At 52.5% G+C, this 23,338-nt stretch overlaps 10 protein-coding genes across 10 annotated transcripts; 5 read left to right on the forward strand and 5 right to left on the reverse strand.

Annotated features, from left to right (window-relative positions):
* Nucleotides 1–422: 422 nt before the first annotated feature.
* PV08_10091 (uncharacterized protein) lies at nt 423–4,298 on the reverse strand (the record flags this gene model as incomplete). The annotated part of the gene is made up of 3 exons (XM_016384406.1): nt 423–1,922; nt 2,162–2,264; nt 2,473–4,298. 3 exons carry the CDS (start codon nt 4,296–4,298, stop codon nt 423–425), a joined length of 3,429 nt encoding a protein of 1,142 aa, XP_016231008.1.
* Nucleotides 4,299–5,068: 770 nt separating this feature from the next.
* PV08_10092 (DNA-binding protein, 42 kDa) lies at nt 5,069–6,522 on the reverse strand (the record flags this gene model as incomplete). Its single annotated transcript, XM_016384407.1, has 4 exons — nt 5,069–5,301; nt 5,359–6,198; nt 6,283–6,360; nt 6,423–6,522. 4 exons carry the CDS (start codon nt 6,520–6,522, stop codon nt 5,069–5,071), a joined length of 1,251 nt encoding a protein of 416 aa, XP_016231009.1.
* A 548-nt stretch (nt 6,523–7,070) lies between these two features.
* PV08_10093 (uncharacterized protein) lies at nt 7,071–9,352 on the reverse strand (the record flags this gene model as incomplete). Its single annotated transcript, XM_016384408.1, has 2 exons — nt 7,071–7,370; nt 7,421–9,352. 2 exons carry the CDS (start codon nt 9,350–9,352, stop codon nt 7,071–7,073), a joined length of 2,232 nt encoding a protein of 743 aa, XP_016231010.1.
* A 956-nt stretch (nt 9,353–10,308) lies between these two features.
* PV08_10094 (uncharacterized protein) lies at nt 10,309–11,298 on the forward strand (the record flags this gene model as incomplete). Its single annotated transcript, XM_016384409.1, has 1 exon — nt 10,309–11,298. One exon carries the CDS (start codon nt 10,309–10,311, stop codon nt 11,296–11,298), a length of 990 nt encoding a protein of 329 aa, XP_016231011.1.
* A 702-nt stretch (nt 11,299–12,000) lies between these two features.
* Nucleotides 12,001–12,558, forward strand: PV08_10095 (uncharacterized protein; the record flags this gene model as incomplete). Its single annotated transcript, XM_016384410.1, has 2 exons — nt 12,001–12,064; nt 12,149–12,558. 2 exons carry the CDS (start codon nt 12,001–12,003, stop codon nt 12,556–12,558), a joined length of 474 nt encoding a protein of 157 aa, XP_016231012.1.
* A 1,018-nt stretch (nt 12,559–13,576) lies between these two features.
* On the forward strand, nt 13,577–14,851 carry PV08_10096 (uncharacterized protein; the record flags this gene model as incomplete). The annotated part of the gene is made up of 1 exon (XM_016384411.1): nt 13,577–14,851. One exon carries the CDS (start codon nt 13,577–13,579, stop codon nt 14,849–14,851), a length of 1,275 nt encoding a protein of 424 aa, XP_016231013.1.
* Nucleotides 14,852–15,485: 634 nt separating this feature from the next.
* On the reverse strand, nt 15,486–16,963 carry PV08_10097 (uncharacterized protein; the record flags this gene model as incomplete). The annotated part of the gene is made up of 6 exons (XM_016384412.1): nt 15,486–15,766; nt 15,899–16,078; nt 16,200–16,388; nt 16,538–16,625; nt 16,719–16,757; nt 16,943–16,963. The coding sequence occupies 6 exons, from the start codon at nt 16,961–16,963 to the stop codon at nt 15,486–15,488; spliced, it is 798 nt and encodes a 265-aa protein (XP_016231014.1).
* Nucleotides 16,964–18,062: 1,099 nt separating this feature from the next.
* PV08_10098 (pre-mRNA-splicing factor cwc15) lies at nt 18,063–19,106 on the reverse strand (the record flags this gene model as incomplete). The annotated part of the gene is made up of 5 exons (XM_016384413.1): nt 18,063–18,242; nt 18,273–18,308; nt 18,358–18,898; nt 18,948–19,047; nt 19,097–19,106. 5 exons carry the CDS (start codon nt 19,104–19,106, stop codon nt 18,063–18,065), a joined length of 867 nt encoding a protein of 288 aa, XP_016231015.1.
* Nucleotides 19,107–19,526: 420 nt separating this feature from the next.
* PV08_10099 (uncharacterized protein) lies at nt 19,527–21,324 on the forward strand (the record flags this gene model as incomplete). Its single annotated transcript, XM_016384414.1, has 6 exons — nt 19,527–19,573; nt 19,623–19,640; nt 19,702–20,179; nt 20,232–20,449; nt 20,501–20,748; nt 20,801–21,324. The coding sequence occupies 6 exons, from the start codon at nt 19,527–19,529 to the stop codon at nt 21,322–21,324; spliced, it is 1,533 nt and encodes a 510-aa protein (XP_016231016.1).
* A 621-nt stretch (nt 21,325–21,945) lies between these two features.
* Nucleotides 21,946–23,055, forward strand: PV08_10100 (uncharacterized protein; the record flags this gene model as incomplete). The annotated part of the gene is made up of 2 exons (XM_016384415.1): nt 21,946–22,066; nt 22,136–23,055. The coding sequence occupies 2 exons, from the start codon at nt 21,946–21,948 to the stop codon at nt 23,053–23,055; spliced, it is 1,041 nt and encodes a 346-aa protein (XP_016231017.1).
* Nucleotides 23,056–23,338: the final 283 nt, after the last annotated feature.

Consider the following 23,338-nt stretch of genomic DNA (forward strand, 5'->3'; position numbering starts at 1 on the left):
GTGTGTGTGTGTGTGTGTGTGTGTGTGTGTGTGTGTGTGTGTGTGTGTGTGTGTGTGTGTGTGTGTGTGTGTGTGTGTATCTCTCCCGTGGCTCTGTCTCTCAAGTGAGAAAAGAAAAAGCAACAACCGACCAACCAACCAACCAACGGCGTTGGTCTGTTTTGGACGATTTCTCCAAGCCACCTTAAATAAGTGCTAGCAAGGTAGGGTAGGTAAGATAGTTAACAACGACAGCTGCTCTGGCAGGGGCAAAGCGGTGGCACAATCCCATGGTTTGCGACATGTTGCTTATTGCTTATTGCCTACCCTCCGTAGTGTTAATCCTCTTCATCGTCACCTTCATCCTCCCGTGTGCATATGTCGTCAAGACCGACCCGGACCCCTTCCGCAATGACCGACTGTCAACTCTCTAGCAACAAACTTCAAGGAGACATTTCCATTTCGTTGTCAGCGTCATCTTCTTCTCGATTGGCTGTGCCATCGGTAGGTCCATGTGGAAACTCCTTTGGTGTATCTCCGTTGACCAATTTGGTTCCCATCAACATCTTCGAAGTGGCATTGCAAGGAGGAGACCCAGCATCTGTTCCGTTTTGTTGTCTTGGTGGTGTTGGAGATTCAGGTGCGGGAGGCTCTGGTGTAACACTGGCTGTGGGAGGAGTTCCAGAGGAATCACGTCCCAAGACTGCAATTCTTCTGTTGATGAGCTCCTGCAGTTGAAGGAGTTGATTGAGCTCGTTACGCTCAACAGACTCAATCACCTCAGCGGGAGCTTCGCTAATGAGTCGATTCGTCAATTCTGCCAATGCGTCTCCAGAATAGCCATCGATACCTTTGCCAGACATATCGGCAAGTGTCAAAACGGTCTGCTGTTCCTGAATTGAGCGGTTTCGAAGAGCCGCATTGGCCCTTGCAGTTTCTGTGATGGCGAGTGCATTCGCGCCGGTCCAGAAGTCGGGTTCTTTGGTCGTCACCACTGTCTCATGTGGAGGATGATACAAGACGGCACCCTCTGGACGGTATTTCTTTTCGTGAATTCTCATCGGAGCGTCCAAGATTCGTGGGATCGAATGATCTTCATACCAACTCTTCTTGACGCGATCAATAAAGTCGAGTCGAATCGCCTTTTCGGGAACACGGTAGATCTTGCCTTCCATGTGAAATTCTTTCGTCCGGTCGAAGCTCTCATCCCTCATGGGCTCAATTTCAATGATGCCATTGTTCTTGAATCCACGAGCCACCGGAACATCCACGGGCACAGCGTTCTTCGGCTTGCGCAGCCGTGGCACACGGCCCATATCACCCGGAGCGGCTTCGGCTTGACGACCTAGAGCCGCCAGGTCATGCTCGATATGCAACGGGCATCGCCATGACGAACTCGGCTTCCAATCAGCGCGACGCCGTGGTGGGATAGCAAGAGGCGGGTCGACGCAGTCCAGGTGCCATTTAGCAGGACAAAAGTCGCAGGGGATAATGTCGCGTCCATTTGAGGTTTGGCCACAGCGATAACACATGATCAGGTTCCCTTTGCTGTCACGGGTTTCCTTGTAGTTCGGCTCTTCGATAAAACCGGCCCTATTCATCTTGACGGCATTGTTCTGGGTGCGCGGAAGGGCAACTTCTTCGTATTCGCCCTCTTCGCCCGTCTTGACACCTTCGAAATACTCCCGCACATCAAGTGGAAGTGCAAAGGCCTTTGGAATGGTGTCGTCAACTCGGCGAATGAGCGATCCGAGAAGTCCCGTCGGCTTGGTGGTTGATCTAGATCGCTTTGCAACACACTGAGGACAGAACCATTCGCCTTCGACCTCGTCATCGGCATCCAAAGGCGGCTCGAGACAAGCATGATGGAACGAGTTTGTACAACCGTCGCAGCAAAGAAGTTTTCCCTCGCCACCACACGATGCACAATATTCGTCGTTGTCCTGAAAATCAAAGTCAGTGGCCGAGAGAAAGGGCATCAAACATCTGGCGCGAGGACGGCCGGCACAGGTGAGACGACGGGTATGATTTTAGATGGAATATTCCTTGGCCAGCATTGTGGAACAGGAAGAGAGAAACACGAAAGGGCAAAGAAAGTGAGCAAAATGAATCGAAGGAGCAGCGGGCCAATCGTGGCAGCTGCAAAGGCCGAAGAAAATAGAAAATGGGACTTCTGGCTTACCACTTCAGCTCCCGAATCAGCGCCGTTGCCGACCGCAACGTCTCGAGAAGGCCCCGCACGTGAAACCCCTGCGGTGATTCCACCATTCTTGGGTTTGTTGGGTCTAGAGATAAGCCATGTTAGTATCATATTCCAGCATGAGAACGACACCTGTAATGCGCGCCGTGACTTTGCCTGCAAGGAAAGGATCGGGTGTGGCGTCCCCATCCTCGGCAGACAAGGATAAATCCGAACAGCCGACGCTGAACCAGACATCGGCATCACGGGAGCGGGATAGAGCAAAAGGTCATCTTGCAGAAGGAAGTACTCACGAAACCATAACACGGGCGGACTTTCGAGTGCCCTTTTGAAGCGGTGGAAATCTGGCAGCTCTTGGAGTGGCACCTCTAGAGATCGCATTAGCCACTCCCGGCGGCGGTGGGGGGACAAAAGCCGGTCCGGGCGACGATGATATCGAGGTTGCAGTGTCAATGTCATCTGTGTCGGGATCATTGAAAGGTCTGTATCTCTTGCGACCGTTTGCGTTTCCGTTGATCAATATGGTATCAGGCGGCACCGTCACTGGAGAAGACAACGCAGTGCTGGAAACTGGTAACCGATTCGGATGAACTACAGGCGGCGGAGGTCTCTCGCTCGGGTCAGGGACATCAGGGTGGCCATGAACCAGCCCGCGTTCGTCACTCTCAGGTCGAGGAATTTGATTGTAATCATGAAAGCTGTCTTGGAGAAAATCCCGTTTGCGCAGGTTGAGCTCGTCAATATCAAACTCAATGTCGTCTCGGGTTTTCTGTGGTTTCTTAGACGTGCCCTTGGCCACAGATGTCGTTTCGACAATAGGTTGGCCGCCAACAGGGTCGTGGTATGTGGCACTCGCAGTTGAACGAAGTCGGCCGCCCGTCGCTGCGCGGCTCGCGGCTTGGCGTTGGTTCATTGACCTGGAGCGTCGACCATCAGCGCCACCAGGCCCACGGGCCGCAGGAGGAGCGTAATCATCAGGAAATGACTTGGCTGATGAAAGCGATGAATCGCTTGACACGCTGCGGGCGCGCTTCCGTTTGTTGGGAGATGGGGTGGGTAGAAGTGACTGTGTCCGCAAGGATGGATCGATCGAGTCCAAGTTGCGAGACACCGGTGAGGGCACTGCGACCGTCGCGTCAGGCTGAGCAGCAGACGCCGCGGCGCGGTTCATATTGAAATAGAGGGAGATTCGGGGATTGGACGGCTGTGAAGGAGTTTTTCCACTGAGATCGGGTTGGCGATGTTTTGACGAACGGGGAGAAGAGACGGCATCGCGTCGAAGAGGAGACGATTGATAAGGACTGGTTGAAATCTGACTTGATCGCCGGTGCTTTCTGACCCCAGATTTGATGTATCGTTTGAAGACTTTAAATTGAGCGGCGTTGGGTGATTGCTGAACAACCGCCTCCAAGACATTCCACAATTCAGGTATCACTTGAGCATCGTCACGTAACTTCTGCAATCCGGGAACCAGAGCCGAAGAGTCCTTGTCCTGGGCTTCATGAATTGCTCGTTCAAGGTGATTTTGAAGCCGATCTCGCCGCAAGTGTTCCTGTATCGACGGAGGTTTGGGCTGTGCGTGGCCGGTGTGAGCAGAGGACAAATTTGCCGGCGACAGTGAGGCAGTCGGAGCTTGCGACATCTCTGCAGCCTCTTTCCGAGGTGGTCGGCCACGCGGCGGACTCGAAAACAAGACGGTATCTGGCTGTCGAGGCAGTTCCGGCGGATTGTCTGACATGATTTCGGGTTCCAGGGGCGACGCAACATCCATCTTTTCTGGGTCCGCCGACGTGGACACAACCTCCTCGACCTGCACAGGAGTAGGTCTGTGTGACGGCCGCACGTAGTTGGTCACTTTCAGCTTTTGTAGCATGCGCTGGGTAGGAGGTATGCCCAGAGGCTGCATGTTTTCCAGGACGCCGACTCGTTCCAGGCCTTTGGTGTCCTCGAAACTCGGCACCGCAGTCCGCACAGTAGGCTCGATCCAGGTGTCCAGATTTGTCTGTTGGCCATTTCGTGCCACAGGAGCCTCGACGTGCTTGGGCGTGACATCCTTCTCACCAAACGTGGCGGGACTCGAGTACCGGCTCGATCTGTGCCGTAGCGATCTTGTGGACATGCTTCTTCTTCTCCGCGCCGCACGCGCCGACTGCAGGGCTGTTAGTTCAGGGACACGTCTGCAGGAGGAGGGAGGAGACCTACAGTAGCCCGTGAGAAGGCTCCGCGGGCTGGATGCGCTCAAAGGCAGATGGGAGAAGACGGCGAAAAGATGGTGATGGGAGGCAGACGAACGTCAACTAGCGAGGTGCGCGAAAGTTGCAGCAACTAGCAAGGGGTGGGAGGAGATTCGGAGGCCCCAAGGCTGAGATCTCCCTCCCCTTTTGCTTTTTTTGCTGACAGTGACTGGCGCCACCCACGGCCACCAGCTCAATAAAAACCTATTGTCGACGCTTCACCTCGATTCACGCTTCACTCTAGCACTGGGAAATTCTGCGCAGCAATAGCACCCGCCTCGATCTATTCACTTCATTCACCCTGCACCTCACGGCCAGGCACCGGCCCAAGCCCACAGACCATGACGTGGCAAGTGATTTACGCGGGTCCGCGAGGCAGACATTTCTTAACCAATGTAGACTTTGCCGGTGAACTCAATGCTTTTTTTTTCTTGGATATATGGTATCTTTTCTACCCCATGTCATGCAAAATCATGAATCCCTGCCCACACATGGAGCCATGTTTCCAGCGGCTACTGACTTGAAACACGCTCCATCACCACGATCCAAGACCACGACGTCGACGCCGGCCTCGCTAACACCATTCTTTCATCAGCGTGAGAGAACAAGGACCCGGACAAGACAGCGCTTTTTGACCAGGCGGTGGGATAATGGCTCATTCCTCGTCACTAGAATCATCCGAATCAGAGTCCGCTTCAGCCGCGGCGGCCTTCTTGGCGGGCTTCTTCTTCTTCTTCTTGTTCTTGCTCTTTGAGCCCGTGGATTTGCTGGTTGGCCGCTCCAGGATCTTCAAAATCTCTTCGTCCTCGATTTTCTTGTCGGATTTGACCGACTCCAGGTCCAAAGGGGGAGGGGCTGCTAGGCGAGTGAGCCCATTCTTGGTGATAGCTGCGAAGATGGTCAGTTTTATCTTCAATCATGGTCCGCAGTCGTTGTCAAACTCACCGACGGTGGTAAAGAGCCTCGAGACGGGGGATCCGTCAGCTTCAGCCGAGGGCTTGTACTCTCTGAGCACGCCGGCCCGGATAGACTCGATCACGCCCACCTTTGCAGCTTTCTCATCCTCTAACTGACGAAGACTGAACGGGAATGTGCCGAACTTCTTGACGATTTCGGACAGTGTCTGTCGGGAACTAGGCCTCTTGAGTCCATACGTCAGGTTGGTGCGTCTTAACAGAGTCGAGCGCTTGTCCAAGTCCTTGACTTTGCCGGAGCCCAAGCTCATTCCAACCTCAACACCCCAGACTTCACCAACTTCGGGGGTGCCGTCGCCTTTGGTTCCGTCATGGGGCGACAGGATGATCTTCTTCTTTCCCTCGATGTCATTGCGCTCAAACATCCAGGACGTCGTGTGCTGAACCACGTTCACCTCGTAAGATTTGGCAATCTTCTCAACCAGAGCGATGATTTTGCTCTGTGTGGGTGGTTTCTCCGCGGCAGCTTTCGCCTTCTCCTCGTCTGAGCCCGTGGCCAGGAGTCCTGGGGGAATCATCAATCTTAACAGCAGCTCATTTGCATAGTGTGTAGCCAACAGCAGGTCCGCCTCTCTGCCAGTGATCTCTGCCTTCTTTCCCTTCTCTTGCGGCACGACAACGGTGTCTCCCACAATGGCGCCGAAGCCGTCAATCTGTGCACCCAGCTGGATCTTGACGAGCTCGCCGGCCTTGACCGTCAGGGCCGCATCTTCGACGTCGGACTTCAGGGGAGTGAAAGGCGTGATATGGCTGCTCGGGCTGATCGTCACAGGAGTGTTTGTGCTTTTCAAGACATTCTTCCCCTTGTAGACTGTAAAGAAAATATCACACCCGTCAGTTTCGCCGGATTCAAAAAAAAAGGAAATGTGACTCGGCAGGAAAGCACCGTACGTACCAGTGCTCAGCTTCTTCTCGACCAGCTCGTCTCCACGCTCACACAGGTCGACGATCTTTTCGCCGTCGGCGAGCCATCCTGGGAGAATTGTCAGTGTGTGTGCTGGCTCGCGTGGGGTCCCCTGGGAAGCGCTCATCTACCTGACACTTCCTTGAGCACATCTGAGGCCACGCCAGCCGCGGTGCGGAGCCGTGTCAAGTTGTCCGGGCTCAGCATAGTATCATCGACAGTGTCGGCCATCTTGACGGTGTGCAGAGGGCGTGGGTTGAGGGAACGATTGTGTGTGCGATTTCAATGCTACGGTGCATGTGTGACCTCGACCGCCGCCGAATGTGCAGCGAACAAACTCCAATGATGCACTGCGGGGTCCAGCCTCGAGTCTTGGCACCGTCGAGCCCTCCCAGATACCTACGAGGCAGAGATGTAACTAGAGTTCAGCCTCGTCGTCTCGACCGTCTCGTCTCTCGTGGCCATGCCTTGGGGATAGGCAACAAGTGCTTCGCAGAGACACTGCCGAGCATCATGGTGGCATCCGGGATGAAAACATGACATACATCCTCTGTGTCCGTTACTTCGCTGTTCTACGATCCACCGCACTGTCTATTCCTCCGCGACTCAGAAACCTGGCAGACATACACGTAGACTACCAGTTGAACATACAATGTCATACTCCTTGCAATACTGCATAAGTGGAAGATGGAGTACATCCTCTACGGACTCGGAGCTCCTGCTCAAATTTTACATATTCAGAGTTCTTATATACCTAAGGTAGTAGTGATAAGACAGCGTTATTTAGCTTTTGCAATCCGCTCCTCCACGTTGCTTCTATGCGAACGAGTATTCACATGATTCTCGAACCCTGATGCTGTCAATCCCGGACCGGGTAGGTAAGTCTTAGCAGGGCAGTCAGGACAACGGATCCGCGGGACGTATTTGTGTGTAAATGACCTGTTCGCCTCATTCGGAGTAACGAGCTTTTGTGTCTTTGGGTCAACTGCGACGTGCTTCATCCACGGCTCGTAGACATCATCAGGGCGGGTCAGCTTAAGCCGTTCCAGGTCCTGGAGGAGCCAGGTAGGCGGCGCCGGCTACCTCAAAGTCAGCACAGTTGCAGTGGGATGGATGTGTGTATACTTACTGCTGGGTGTTCTGGGCTGGGAGGATGCCAGGTAGCATCCACAGCGCCCGGGATCTCCCCAGGAGCTGGAGCAGGTGAAGGTGGAGGGGGCATGGCAGCAAGGTTCAAAGGCGCCGCCGACACAGATCTCGAATGTGTCCCGACTCCAGGACTACCTTGATTAGACGCGGTGGAGGCGCCTGCACGGTCTCTCAATCGTTGTGAGCGTGTCCACTCTCGTAGTTTGGCTCTTCCAACCTTCAAAATGACGACGAGCTTGTCTGCAACGGATTCTTCGTCGTCGCTTTCTTCTTTGTATTCTCGCTTTCGGGCCGAGGCTCTGCTTTCATGATGCGAAGGTGCAACTGAATCTGGCGTTGCCGAGCGCATGGATGTTAAACCAGAGAGATTGGAGCGAATGCCAGCAGTTGCCGAGAGCGCAGCATTGCGCGCACTCCGTATGCGAGTACCCTGCTGCAGCAGATGTGTAGGAATGGCAGGAGAATCCGGTCCGGAATCTTCACTATCAGAATCGTCTGAATCTTCAAAACCGTCGCGCTGGCCGGCTCCTCGGGCAGACCGGCGAGTTGCTTTGGGCACCCTAAAGATCCTGCTTTCTTCCATGCTTAATGCGCCTCCTGGAATAACAGAAGAAACGACAAGCGACCTTATCGTGCGTTGTCGATCTTTGAGATCTGGTAGAGCAGGCCCACCGCGACGGTTCGTCGACCGCTTCTGTCTTCGCTGCTCCCGGGATATAGAGAGTTCTGTCCGTTCCAGGTCGGTCTCGTTGAGCTCATAGAGATATGGTGAATAATCTTTGGCAGATTGATACGGACGAAACGTGACGGGAATAGGAGACGGGAGAAAATTCTCTCTCAAGTCGGGATCTTCAACTGGCCTGCCGTCAAATGGATATCCAGTAATGTGTAGGGACTTTGAGAACAGTTGACTTTGTTCGCGAATCGAATGAGCAATGGCAGTCGTGAACTCTCCTGCCAATGCCAGATCATTCGTCATCTGCCTCGCAAACTCCTCTGGTGAATTGTAAGGATTGTTAATCTCCCACTCAAATTGGTCAATCAGAGTATTCTGGCCGATTGTTATATTGAGCTTGACCAGGATGCGCATTTCGTCGTTCTTGTAAGCCGAGTAGGGCAGTGACGGCTCCGAAGGCTCGTCATCCCCAAAGATTTGAGGACAGTAATCGGTGATCTGTTCCCGGATGCTATGCGCTACAGATTGAATTAGCGGGCGGCATTGTTGAATATCTAGGCCAAAGTCTTCGACTAGCTTCTCCGCGAAATAGTCAATCGATGTTGTCCGATCATTGAGGTTCCATGTAAACGTGTCGCGCAGTTTTATTTTGCCCCAGTCGATATCGAGCCGGACGGGGACGAGCTCTTCACTTTGCTCGGCCTGATTGAGCTGGTCTTTTCGAGATATCCGTGAGAGCAATGTCTTTTTCTTGCCAGGCCTCCGCTGACGAGGGTATACGATGGGATCGCGCAGGGTTTTGTCGTCGGTTCTCGGGTTCCCAAAGCCTGCATAGCCGTGCCCGAAGATAGAACCTGGATCATGCTCACGTTGGGGGCGCAAGCTTTGGTACAGCGCCAGCTCTTGTTTCTTCTCTTGCGCCAGCAGCCCGTGAGTGTGCTGCTCTGCTAGGAGGGCTTTGTAATGGTATTCACGCTGAACATATTCATCGGCTTGTATTCGCTCGATGGGAGTGTCGCGTTTGCGCTTAAGTATGCGGTCCGGGCTGGGACTATCACGACGGCCATTGCGCTCTGTAGGACTAACATCCTTTGTGACCTCAATGCCCGAAGCAGCTAATACCTCCTTGGCCTTTTCCTTCCCCTGGGCTATGGTGTCGGCATTGTTGGAGGACGCATTGGATGAATTCTCTACAGGCGCGGCCACCGCAGTCGCACCGTCGGGAGAATTGCTCATGGCGACGACATATCACTCGTGACGTCGTGGAGATGCTGTGGGAATGTGAATGGGCGCGTTGACGCGTTGCTGATGATGAAAGTTAGTCATTGCGAGCAAAGTCGGGATGCAACTGCTGGAAAGGAGGCTGGGGATTGGGAGTGGCAGTGAGAATCCATCACCGTCGCGGACAGGCATCACAGAACACTCAAAAACATCATGGAAAACATCACAACAGATGAATACATACCAGGCTTGTACGCGATCTAAAGGTACGATGGGCAGAAACGTGTCTGGGATGTGAGCACTTCTCGTCAATCCGCAAACTGCGCCGCAAGTTTCGCGCTCGGGATAAATGAGGCCAAATTGGGTTTAGCTCGGGAAATCTTGATCCAGCCCGCGCTTCCGTCTGCTCTGATCCTGGCCTCGGAAACCCCTGTGCTTTAAGCGTAATGGATGACAACAATACGAGGCATCTGACGGAATGTCTGCAGTCAGATCGATCTGACCGGCTGCAGTTCCAGAAGCCTCAGTTGTTTCAGCGTGGTGATGGGCTCGCCACTCGGTTCCTGATGAGGCACTGAATCTTCTAAATCTGGCCACGCATATTCATGTCATTTGACATCCACAGATCGTGCTCGGTCAAACACCCGGTTTTGTAGGTCTAGGAGGCTTCACGGAGTATTGTTCTCTCGGGATGAGTGCTAGAGTCCAGTAGAGATTCTACAATAATTCAAATCCGTCCTTCCTTCGTTTGTGGGCTGTTTGGATGTCCTGGCACAAAAGTGTGTAGCAAACACGATTTATGTGCGTGTCCGGCTCGGATATTTATTATATTCCAGGGATACACGAAGCGGCCCCGGGTGTGTTGTATATTGCTGATTCTGCTCCACGGACTCGTCCTGGTCTCTCTCGAACAAGTCTTCTTCATTACTAGTCTCTCTCCAGCAGTCGTCCTCGTGGTACATTATCTCAGCATGGGTGACGCATCAACGTCCGGAACCACCGCAGAGCCGAACAGACATCAAGGCACAGTTCTTCCCCTCCGTATTCTCACCCACAACATCCGTTATGCAAACGATAACCCAGTTACACACGAACGAAGATGGCCAGAGCGCTTTCCCCATCTATCAAGCCACTTCAAATACCACACCCGCCAACACTTCTCCCCGTCATCGACGATAGTTTGCATGCAAGAAGTCCTGCATGTTCAACTTCAAGACCTGATGCATCAGAGTTTCAACTCCTCATATCCCGCTGATTGGGCCTCCGTCGGCGTGGGCCGCGATGACGGCGCAACCAAAGGCGAATATAGCCCCATCATCTTTAGGCAGAGTGCGTGGCAGTGCATCCACTCCGAAACCGTATGGCTTAACGAGACTGGCGAAGTTGGCAGAAGGGGTTGGGATGCATCAAGCGTTCGGATCCTGACCTGTGCTATTCTCAAATTCCGAGAACCCTCTGCATCGACCGCTTCTTTGGCCAACAAGACAATCCTTGCCATGAACACACATCTCGATGACCAAGGAGAGCTCTCGCGCCGTGAATCTGCAAAACTAATATTGAGACACACAGGCCGATGGCAAGCTCAGTACAGTCCGGATTTCACCTTTCTCGCAGGCGATCTCAACAGTCGACCGAGTGGCGACGCATACCATATCCTCAATGCTCCAGGATCGGGCTTCGTAGATACACGAAAGCTGATTCCTGATGACAATAGCGACGGCAAAATCTATGCATATGGCAACGAACGGACGTTCACAGACTTCCAAGGTGATCCAGGAGCCGGCGGAAAGCACCGAATTGACTTCATTCATCTCGGAATTTCAAAAAGGGCAGACGAGGAGGTGGCCGATTTGGAGAAGGTGAGCAATATGGTTCAAGCCTACGGGGTTCTTCCCAACCGCTTTGATGATCATGTCTGGATGAGTGATCATCGCGCTGTTGTTGTCGACTTGTTGATCTGATGTCGGGTATCGAACTCGTGAGCGGAATGAACGAAATATACTACACCATTCGAGAGTTTGACTCTGATGGCCAGTGTCTTAAAAAACCGCCGGAGCAGTTCTTACAAAACCTTGTAACCTCGCCTGATGATGTGATTAAAAACACCGTCAGATGCGTAAGCGCCTACGGAGTTCTTGGAAGCGTAGTCCTGTCCTCGGAGGATCTGCGTGAACAATTTGAAACATGATTAATGTGAAAAGCCTTTCTATTGAGCATCGGAAGACAAGGACCTGCATGGATATTGCTGTCTCTGAAGGGGTTATTGTGTTGGGGCTTCACACAGGTCGACAGTCGTGGTTGTCAGGGAAGAAGACGTCGAGTCAGGTTACCACGATTGATTGGTCTGCATGACTCGGATGGATCTTTTCGTTGTACCGGCTTCCTGCGCAATTCTTTGTACTGCGAGCAATGAGTGTCGTGCTGTCTTGAGAGATCTAGCATACGTTTGGCTATTGTCGCTGTTGCACTCTGAGGCCGGATGCCATGTTTGAAGGGGTTCTACGTCCATGCACTGAAACACCGTGATTCTTTCCGAATTGCAGGCGCGGCACCCAACCTCGTCGCAGCGTTTCCGAGGCTGTTCCAGCTCATGAGACATTGAGTATTGACATCGGAAGCTACAACACTCCTAGACCGATGGAAACGAGGTTGCCCCGCGAGGAATGGATTCTACCGTGAAGCGAGACACAAGCTCAGAGGCGGTGCCATCGGCAAAGTTCTTACAAGGTGTGTCTTAGCACGCTCACTCTACGACAAGACAGTGAACGATGCGCTTGGTTCTCTGTGAGACTACGTCCTGACGGTTCTCAGCAAGAATTACGGCTCTCTCCACCACCTTGATCAAGAGATTGGAAAACATCTTTGCAGTGGCCCTGGATGAGACGGGCCCACAGTCGATGTTTCCTGCCGGGGGCAGCGATGTACCACCTCCTCCGTCGTTGACAGACACGTCAGTCCAGCAGTTCCAGCTCGACGTCGAATCTACCGCAGTCATCCGAGCAGCGGAAGAGATCATGATGTTGACCCGCACGTTGAAGGAGATATGGTTGTTTGGTGGGTTGGACACACTGGAACAGGATCATCATAACGAAGAAGATGAAGCAATGCGGAAAAAGATGGATGAAGACATCAAAGTGGTTGAGGATGGATTCAAACGATTCCTGGAAAGATATGAGACTGCTATCGAGGTAGACACGACTAAGAAGACAGTCGCAGCATGACGAGCGACCACCGGGGTACTGACGACCGCGCGGTGCTCATGTCAAGACCTGTAGAAAGAAGGACGCGCGATAAACTCTTACTCGAGGCTCACTAAGATAGGCCTCGTTGTGTATGGCCATCGGTACCTACAGACTTCCGGAGGTGCTAGGACATAAACAGCTGGAGAATGGAGAATGGAGAATGGAGACGTATTGTATCTAGGGCTCCCTGTCCGGAGTGCGAGTACTGGACTCCATTCCTCTTGGTACCTGGCTACTACGAGTACTGCAGTACTCGTGCCTCGTAGAGTCGTAGTACGTGCCCAGTGCATTTGTGATCGTCGAGCCGGATGCTGGTGGATGGATCTCTTTGACATTCCAAGCGAGCAAGACACGCCTCGCACCCAATAGCAACTCGCCTTTCCCGACTTTCGGTTGAGGACTAAGCGAATTCTCGATCTCCGTCAACTTTCTTCGTACTGTGATTTACGGATGTCCTCGAAAGGACCGATCAAGGGTTTCAGGATGGTTTCCGGATAACAAGCACCGTGGCTTAGTCGAAATGCTGTGAAGATCTGATACCCACTGCCAATACCTGTCCATCAGCTAAAAGCTCAACCTCATCCTGGTCACTACCTGGCCAGCTATATATTTTATTGTACAGTATGTTTGGTGGTGGTCGCTTGTAAGTGGTCTGACTCCGACCCTCACAACAACGGCCGGTCTAGACCTCGCTCGCTTTTTGACAACACACGTCTCTCCCTCTCAGCCTCAGTGGGCAACATGAGTCTATGACAACGTCTAGACCACCACACTACTACGCTTCCAGCCTGAGGCACTGTGCGATCCAAAATTTTCTCTACCAATCCCTACCACTCATTTCGACGCGCCACAGTGTTGTACCTGTATTATACGTGTTCAAGACAACTGAGGGAGCAGTATACGACCAGCAATACGTGAACAACGCCCTTTTCGTAAGATTCGACGACGCGGTGACGAAAGATCACTGTGACTTCTAGACCTTGGTCGCGTCGAGAGGATGACCACAATACCGACCCCTCCATCGACAACCTTGTCAGAACCACCATCCCCGACCGAACGGCGTATCACCGTGTCATTCGTTGACCCCTTTGACGAAACCGACGACATGTCTGCCTCGAACCAAATCATCAAGACGACAACGACGACCATCACTCCGATACGAATGCACCCGAAACCCATATATTTGATAGTGGCGACGAGTCTCAATCCGCCCATGGGCATCGGCAACAATGGCGACCTTCCCTGGCCACCCATCAAAGCAGACATGGCATTCTTCAGAAAAGTCACTTCTCACGTTTCTCCAAGCGAGCAGACAGTACCGTCACGCATGTTCAACGCTGTGGTCATGGGCCGAAAGACCTGGGAAAGCATTCCCCTAAAGTTCCGCCCACTGTCGGATCGGCTGAACGTGATCATCACGCGTAGTAAATCAAGCGACCTGGGCTCGCGGATCATCGAGGAGCTGAAGTCTTCGACGGGGAACAAGGGAGAGCAATGGTCTATGCACGAATTCGCGATGAGCGCAAAACCCTCAAAGTCCAAAACGAGCGGCAAGAACTCAAGAAGCGCTATCCTCACGCCTCCCCCCTCAGCCACTGCTCATCATGCACCGATCCTGATCTCGCCATCGTTACAATCTATACTCGCCCTACTCTCGAATCCATCAGTCATTGCAGGCCCGACCTCGGCATCGACCTCGGGTCCTCCGGCGCTGACGGTCAACAAAATCTTTTGCATCGGCGGCGCCGAAATCTACCGCCAAATCCTGTCCATGTCCTCTGCCTACACGGATCGGTACGCTCTGAAAAAGTCGGCGAACCCAGCTGCTGATTCCGAGACCGACACCGACACGGACGGCGAAGGGGACAACAGCGACTTTGACGTACGCATCCTGCAGACCCAAGTCCGCAAAATCTCCGCTAAACCGCCACCGCCGTCTGACTCTTCCCCGACGGCGCTCTCCAAACAACGGAGTCCTGAGCCTGATTTCGAGTGCGACACGTTCTTCCCCGACCTGTTGCCCGCCGATCCGAGCATCAAGTCCACGAAATGGAAACCCCTGCCGGCTGAATGGTTGGACGAATGGATCGACGGGATCGAGGTACCACAAGCGCAGTCCTCCCAGGCTACTGACGACAGTGATGCCGAGGAAGAATCCAGCGGCTGGTACAGGGACGAGAAGGCCAACGTCGAGATCCGGGTGGTAGGATGGGAGAGAAGAGGTGCCCGGAGTGATTCGGTGGCTAGCCTTCCCAAGGATTTCAAGCCGTGATGTTGGAAGCTGTGTCCAATCAATTGCCGTTTGTTGTCCGAGGAGAATGCATTTGCTCTGGGCGAGGATGGCCTGAGTGAGAGCCGTACCATTTACACGACGGCTGGATGGTGGAAGCGAGCCCGAGAGGGATGCGCAGGGAGCGAGCGCGGAAGGGAACAAAAGTGACGGGCAGGACCATATCTACACATTTCAACCGAGGGACCTTCATCTACAAATGCCACTTCCAGCTACTTACGACACCTACACACAAGCGCAGAGAGGAAAAGGTGCGAATTATTCTTGGAAAGACAGAACAGAGAATTCGACCGCTTTGCGACCTTGATTTTCGTCTTTGGCCGCAAGTTGCAGACGGACACAAGGCAGACGGCAGATATTTCGGATAGCAGGATAATTAGTCGGTCCCTTAATGGCGGACCAGTACAAAATTCAACATTATTCAGATTTGACTGATTGACTGCTTGACTGCGTGACTTATCATAGGTGTATACCTACCTCGTATTTGAAGGTATACGCAATATCCCAGTGACATCAGGATCTTTGTGATTTCTCTCAACCTCATGTCACCTGTTTCACCTGTTTCGTGCCCTGAGGAGGAGTGACTAGCTAAATAGAAGTCGTCTGCCTTACTCAATTAGTAGTCGTTGTTGTTATTGTCGTTATCGTTGCCACCGTATCCTCCTGCGTCGCCTCTCTTCTCGGCACCTCTCTCTCTCAACTTGTCACTGCCAAACAGATTGCCGGCCTTCTCCAGGAGTTTTCCTGCGGTGCTGTCCTGCTTGCCACCACCCTGCCTTCCGCTGTCGTTGTAGTCGTCGTCATTTCCATACGACCCGGAGCCAGAGTCACCGCCATACCCACCGGACTGTTGACCGCCGGTGGTCGCGCCAGAGCTTCCATATGTGTCGTCTCGACCTTTAGAGAGTGTGGCACGTTAGTCTACCGTTCGTCTACTCAAAGCCATCGCCTGAGACGCCAGGCACAGGACAAGGTAACGTGAGAGAGAAGACGATGGATGACATCCGGGCTTGTCACATCACGACGTACCTAGACCACCGCCAGTTCGACCAGACGATCCATACGAATCATTCCCTCCACCGTATCCGCCACTGGTGTCAGAAGAACCGTACGAGTCGTTGCCGCCACGACCAGAACCTACACCGTACTGGTCACTGCCGGATGATGCACCTCCAGTCGCGCCAGAGCTACCGTATGTATCGTCTGAGCCTGATGATAATAATTGGTGATTAGTCTTTGTATCCCGGTAATGCTCGCACGCACACAGGTACACACGTGTGCGAGATAGTAGTCAACGACCACCACATGCAACGCAACAAGTAGAACTTACCTAGACCACCGCCGGTACGACCAGAAGAGCCGTACGAGTCGTCGCCGCCACCGCTGCCGCCATAGCCTCCTCCTGAGCCACCACCTCCAAAGGACGAGTCTCCGCCACGGCCGGAGCCCAAGCCATATTCATCACGACCTGAAGTATTGCCGCCGGTCTGGCCACTGCTGCCGTATGTATCGTCGGAGCCTTTTTTTTTGGGAGGAGAGTCAGCAGACTGGGTGTATGACAAAGATAACTCTAGGCAACGACGAGGAGGTTCGGAGAGAGAAGAAAGTAGTAGGATCCGGGGGTGGTAGGGTAGTTGTGGCCGATATGAGAGAAGCTGGAACACTAACCCAAGCCACCTCCGGTTCGGCCAGAGGAGCCGTAACTATCGTCGCCGCCGTCGCCGCCGTAGCCACCTCCTTGACGGCCGCTCGATCCCTATAAGTTGTCAATAAAAGAAAAACGGTCAGCCGTTGCTCTCCTAGTAGAAAGAGCTCGGGGCATAGGGTATCCGTAAATTCGCTCACGTACATAGCTGTCGTCACCGCCGTAGCCGCCACCTCCACGTTGCTGCAGAACGATGTGTTAATAACATAACCGGAGATACACGACAATGGGATTGGAAAACATTTCTGCCACAGAGAATGATATGGTTTTATGGGTTCCTGGATACCAGGCATTGAGGAGGTATGTATGAGTAGGTAGAGTAGAGTAGGCTGAGGCAAGGCAAGGCAAGGTGGTCAGCATCAGCATACATTGTCGTCGTTGTAAGACATCCTTGGTCTCTCTCTCTCTCTGAGATCTTTTACTTTGGGAGGGTTTCTTGTCGATCTTGGGTGAGAATAGCGAAAAGCTCACACACTCGCGTGGTCTCCGGCAGAAACAGCGGGCACTCGACGCATTTATGTATGCCTACCTCACACATGGTGTCACTCTCTCCCTTTTCATCCCTGCACCACCCTCTCTCACTTCTCACGCTCTTTCGCTCCTCAATACGGTCACGTCAGTCTCAAAAAGCAAATGGACAAAGGGAAAAAAGCCTCGACCAGCCCACCAGCCCATGTCTACGTAAGTCATCGCGGCGTCAGCCAATGGCTCGGTGAGACGAGGGGTCGTGGAACAAGGCACAGGTGTAGCAAACAGCTGAACGTGTCTGGTAGCAGAAACTTGGAGAGTATATCGTCATGTTATGGCCCAGCAATTGGTCGAACCCAGCTCTGCGATGACATGGGGTGCTGCATCAAAGTGTCGCGCTGAGACCGGTTTTCTACTTAACAGGCCACTATGGAGCGTAGAGTTTGTTCAACGCCCGGCTGAACGACGAACAACAGGCTTTTGACGTGAAGGTGGCCGGAATTGCATTTCACTTCCCGCCCCCGCATCGGTACGTACTCGCATGTCCCAAACACTCCTCGTTCTCATGGCTCCTTTCCCTCTACGAGTACGATAACCTTAGGTGGTGAGCATTTGCCGGCTGTTTGTGTGCTCGTGTATGACGTGCATTTCTATGTCACCAGACCCAAAAATGTTGGATATCCTTTCGGCTGTGTGCAATGGCCGCTGCTTGCCTTGCTGCATGGACCCGTGTGGTGCGCGGTTGGAACCCGACCGCCGTGCAGATCTCACGGGCAGCGTGTCCAAGTTTCTGCTCGATCTCAAACGCAATCGCCAGTCGAGACTAGACTGACGTCGTATCGGCCTCGGTGGCTCTCCTGCGATTCTGATGTCTGTTCACGTGGATGTACAAATCGCGGGCTTCGGCTGATCGGGAGATGCCCCTGATTGAAAAGCTTGATCGAGGCGGTGAGCTGAACACTAGTAGAACCTCCGTTCGAGCGCCACATAATCATAGACTCTTGAAAGTAGGAGGGTTCCCTACCCAGCGTCGGGAATTGGGGAGACGGATTGCAGCCTCCCATCCCCTTCACGATCATATTGGAGAGTCTTCCCAGCACAGCGTTGGACCACCATGGATGGCTTCCTCTGTCGGTTGAAAAGGTCGGTTTGACCAGCTTCGCTTATCGAACGTACTTTGACTACAGTCTGGCTTAGTACCTGGTTACAGCTGCATATCAACAGACTTACCATGAACTTCTTGTGAAAATCTGATCGCAATAAATCCTGTACACGGTGAGCAAAGACGCAGGCAAGAGACATGAAATGCACTCACGTTGACGAATTCCTTGTTGCCCTTTTGTTCCGTACCTCGAGCTTGGTTCTTGAACACCACATCGTCGTCCCATCTTCGTTTGACATTGAACGCCTTTGGATTCAGTAGAGGATTTCCGAGCGCAATGCTCTCTTCACGCTCCTCTTGCGCTTGTTTGGCTTGTTCAGCTTCTTCTCGGGCTTTCTGCTCTGCCCGCTCTCGTTTAATCTTTTCCAGCTCGCGCATCAACTCTGCCGTCTCATCTTCTTCGTCGCTCTCGTCTTCACTGCTGCTATCGCTGTCACCACCATCCGAATCTGCGTCGATGTCTCGGGATTCTTCAAGAATTCGTCTTCGTTTTGCCTCCGGGTCTTCGTCGACATCCCCGTCCTTCCCACCATCGTCTGGCGAATCTTCAAGCTCGCGTTTCAAAGGGTTCGGAGCATCACTGGAAGGTTCTGTGCTCTTTCCTTTCTTTGCAAAATGCGCTGCCTCTGCAGCTAGTAATTCGGCTCGTAGATCTCGCTGTTCCGGATCGGCTGCTCCACCTTGACCTGGTTGCCTGCCAACTTTTAGAAGGTGACGGCTATGACAGGGTTGTTGTTACCTACCGGACTTTCAGGAGCGTGTGCGCTGGAAGAAGTCTCTGGTGATATGCCGGGCCGCGTTGAGCTTCTTTTCCTCTGGCAGGATCAAACGTCGGGCGATGAGCTGCAGGGAGATCAGTCTCGAAGTTCCGCGGACACTTGGGAAGACTCACCGGTCGTCATCTTGAGCAGTGAAGAGGGAGGGAATGCCGTATAAGATCAAAGTCGGCCGCAGTAGGTTAGGGAGTTGTAGAAAATTCGCCTTAGAGTTAGTTTGCAGAGCGCAGGCTGAGTCGCAGCACCCGCGAAATGCGGAATGCGTTTCTGTCTGACGGGATAATCTACCTGGCACATACTCTCGGAACCGAAGCCGCCTTGTCTGACGGACATTTTTTAACACTCAATGGAAAGGCCCATACTGTATCAGGCTGTCGGACAAGCAAACTACTCATCGGTGCATAGATTCATTCTGAGAGGTGTTGTAATTATGGCTTTTCTCGCTGTGGCATTTTATTATAGCCATTAGAGTACTGTACGCCACTGACTAATCAGACATCTTGCTCAACCCTGACTTGCCGTCTCCGACAGTAGAAATGGTCAACCATGGGGCGTCACGAGGCTGCGACACATGCAGAAGAAGACGCAAGAAGGTAAGCAACCCTTGAAGATATCGATGATTTTGTTCACACTGAGGACTAGTGTGACGAAGCGCGTCCGGTGAGTCTTGACTCGACCAGCAACTACCATAACTGAGTGATATGTCCCAGTCGTGCAATAGATGTCTCAAGGCAGGCTTTCCCTGCTCGGGGTACCGTCCACGGCAGAATGGTACCTTTCGACAATCTTCTGTCAGCCATCCGCCATATCTCAGCAAAAAGTCTAAAGCTCTTGACCTAGTCGAAGTTCCAAACTGCTTTCCTCAAGCCTGGCCCGACATAAACACCGAGGCATGTGCCTTGAGCGCTTTCTTCCAGCATTTCACAGATGTTTCTCGAGACCCTACTATCTCTCGCGGCTATCTTGACGGCCTCGAGGATCTCTTTCGGTGTGCAGATTCTGATGCCCACATTCAACAAGCATGCAGGATCATGGCCTTCGCGTGTCTCGGAAGCAGACTGAAGATGCCGGCTTTACTCGTTCAAGCGAGATCACTCTATATTAAACTGCTACATTCTTTCTCCCGATCTCTGCTTAAGCTATCAAGTCAAGATGTCATCGAGTCTTTGGTCACTGCGGTGCTCCTTGGGCTTTACGAGGTTGGTGAAAGTCCCAGACACTTTGTGATTATGAGGTAACAAGGCTCGTCAGCTGGTTACAGCTGGATTTACGAAACCCAGCGATCACGATGCTCACTCTAAGGGTGTGGCGGCAATCCTATGTACGACTAACTCCCCGCTTGAGCTCGTCAGAGGCAGAGGTCTATTTCAATTAGCACACTCGCTTTGGAGAAAAGGCCTTAATCAAACTCTCGAACTCGGTGTTGCCCCATCGTCAAAGACATCCAAATGTAATACCCATTTAATTAAGTGCGATGATGAAGCACAGCTTCCCGACGCTCTTCAAGGGGGCCATTTGAGTGGCCCCGAATTTGATCATTCAAAGCTATACCGACTTTTATCAAAAGCAGAGACTCTAATGCTCAGTCAACATGCTCTTTCCGAGGACGTCAATGAGCTCCTTGAGGAAGCTTATTTGTGGGACCGAGACTTGGCTCGCTGGCCAGCAAGTCGACCATACGAAGCTGCGAGAGCATCGACAGTTCAACCCCAAATGCAGAGCCAACTGCCATCATGGTGGCCGCCTACAGCGGACACATACTTTGATTGTATGGATGGGTTCCCCCTTCATATCAAACCCGGCTAACGATAACTTGGCAGTGTACGTGGCTGCGACATGGAACACATACCGCAAGAACCGGCTATTACTGCTAAATGTGATAATTCAATGTTTAGAGAGGCTTCAAGAGAAGGATGCACATGGCCGCAAGCAAGCAGAAGCTGCAGGACTCGCCAGAGATATCATGGCTTCAATTCCATTCCACCTCACATACGCCTCCGAAGGTCTTCGCCAGGTTTCAAACCATAGCATTGGCGGGATTGCGGTAGGCAAAACTATTGGGGGCATGTTGTTGATGCATCCTCTTTGCGTCGCATCAAACTTGTCAATTGTGCCAGCGCAATTGCGAACTCAGATGCGGGAGTGTCTTGCATGGATCGGTGAGCACATGGCTATCGGTCAGGCCAGTGTCTTTTCCACTGTAAGTTGTCTCCCCAAGGTTCATGAACTCGAATTGACCAGTTTGGAGACATCTGTTACGTTTCCCGCCGACTCAATCGTCCACGGCTATGTCCTCCTCTGGGCGGGTATGCTCCTTCGCCCTAAAATTCAGCCAGCGACATGACGGAGTCTTTAGGGTATGTGTGAAAAAGAGAGTTTCCAATTATCGCTGACAGATAAAAGCATGGTGCCGCAGGCTTTCTATGGACCTGTCTTGCTTCCTCCGTAGGACTAGCGATGGTTGCCGAATGAGCCCTGCCAGAATTACATTGTGGTAATTTTAAAGCCAGAGACGGCCAGTCCTGAACAGCTAAGCATCAGCAACGCTCATTCAAAACAACCCTGACGGAACAAACTTCCCGTGCTGTGTTGATGAGCAACATTTCACAATGTGCCGCGCTGTGGAACACTTCACCCTCGACGAATTGGGATTAGCTTTGCGCGGTTGTTCTGAAAACGGCTAGCGCCATTTACCGACCACCATGCTTCCTCCAAATGCAGTGCGTACTCTCTCCACCAACCTGTCCATCTTCGAGACACCCGTGACTGTGGCTCGGCTGTTACAAATATGCTGTTCGGTGTCGGTCTTCGAGGAGGAGCTATCTCCGAAAGCGAGCGCAACCGGCATGAGACAACATGAGCAGGTATAAGATGCGAGGCCGGCCATTGCTGGTCGATCAACTTTCACTCCCGCGCAGTTCTACGAAACCAGCTGTACCTCAAGACATCAGAACTATTGGCCAAAATGACGACGCAGACGGCATTGGCACTTACAAAGATTGGGCAACCGCTGACCAAAATCGTGTTGCCCAAACCCGACAATGCTAATGGCAAAGATCTCCTGATCAAAGTCGCTGCTGTTGGCCGTAAGTGAAGCGAACTTCGCGTGATTTCGATTTGTTGTTGAAAGGGGATAACCTGCTAACATACCATAGTCGCACCACTGGATGCCAAACTTCGGGACGCTGGCTACTTTGGCATCGGTAACCGTCTTCCAGCCGTGATAGGAGGCGATCTAGTCGGCACGGTTCTTAAAGCAGGGCCGGAGGTCTCCAACGATTTCCCTCTTGGTTCGACTGTTTTTGCTCAATGCAATTTCAAAGATCCAAAAGCGGGCGGGCTCCAAGAAGTTACCACGATCAATGGCGAATATGCAGCAATCGTACCACCAAACCTGTCTGCAGCTGACGCAGCTTTGTATCCCATCAATGCGATGACCTCTGCCAATGCAATCTTTACCCCAGCTGGATTCAACTTCCCGTTCCCAGGTACACCTGACTCTGAAGGCTTCGATTATCAGTCTCAGAAGATCGTTGTTGTCGGCGGGGGCTCAAACACAGGGAAGCTGGCGATTCAGCTCGCCCACATTGCTGGAGTCGGCAAGATTATTGCCATCGCATCGCAATCAAACGAGACTCTCCTCAGAAGCTATGGAGCGACACATGTGATTAATCGTCACGATCCGGACATCGAGAGTCAGGTTCGTCTGCTTACCGGTGATGACCTCGTGCATGTACTCGACACAGTCAACAACCCTGATCGAGGTCTTGCAATGTCACTGTTATCGAACACCAAACCAGGACTCCTGATCACTCTGACTCCTGGACGGAGCAGTGATAGCTTGCATGCGCAGAAGAAAGCCGGTGTTGAGGAGAAACAAATTCTCGGCTTCCCTCACGTGTATCCTGAATTTGGTCACTTGTTTTGGAAGACGTTCCCTCGATGGCTAGAGTCTGGCAAGGTCAAACCCATCAAGTACAATGTCATCAAGGGTCTAGATGCAGACTTGGTGAATGCAGCTTTGGATAAATATACAAGTGGAAATGGCGGAGACCGATATCACGTTAGCATCTAGGAATAGCCTCGTCAGTCAAAGTATGTCGGTTCAAACCTCTCCATGGCTGCGAAGCCGCCGCCGAGGAATTGAGTTCTTTTTTAGGACCGTATCTGTGCTCGCATAGAATGCTGGCTGGTGCTTTCTGCGGTGTTGTGGATGTAGAAAGAAATCGTTGCTTTGTGAGCCTGACGGCGTCTGAACGAGGTGGTGAACGCTGTTCTTGGCGGCAGCGACGTCGGTCATTTGAATTGATTTTCTTCACCATCGCATACCAAATAAAGAATAAACAACTAACATTAAG

Source organism: Exophiala spinifera, assembly GCF_000836115.1.
Source record: "Exophiala spinifera strain CBS 89968 unplaced genomic scaffold supercont1.8, whole genome shotgun sequence".
Lineage (NCBI taxonomy): Eukaryota > Fungi > Ascomycota > Eurotiomycetes > Chaetothyriales > Herpotrichiellaceae > Exophiala > Exophiala spinifera.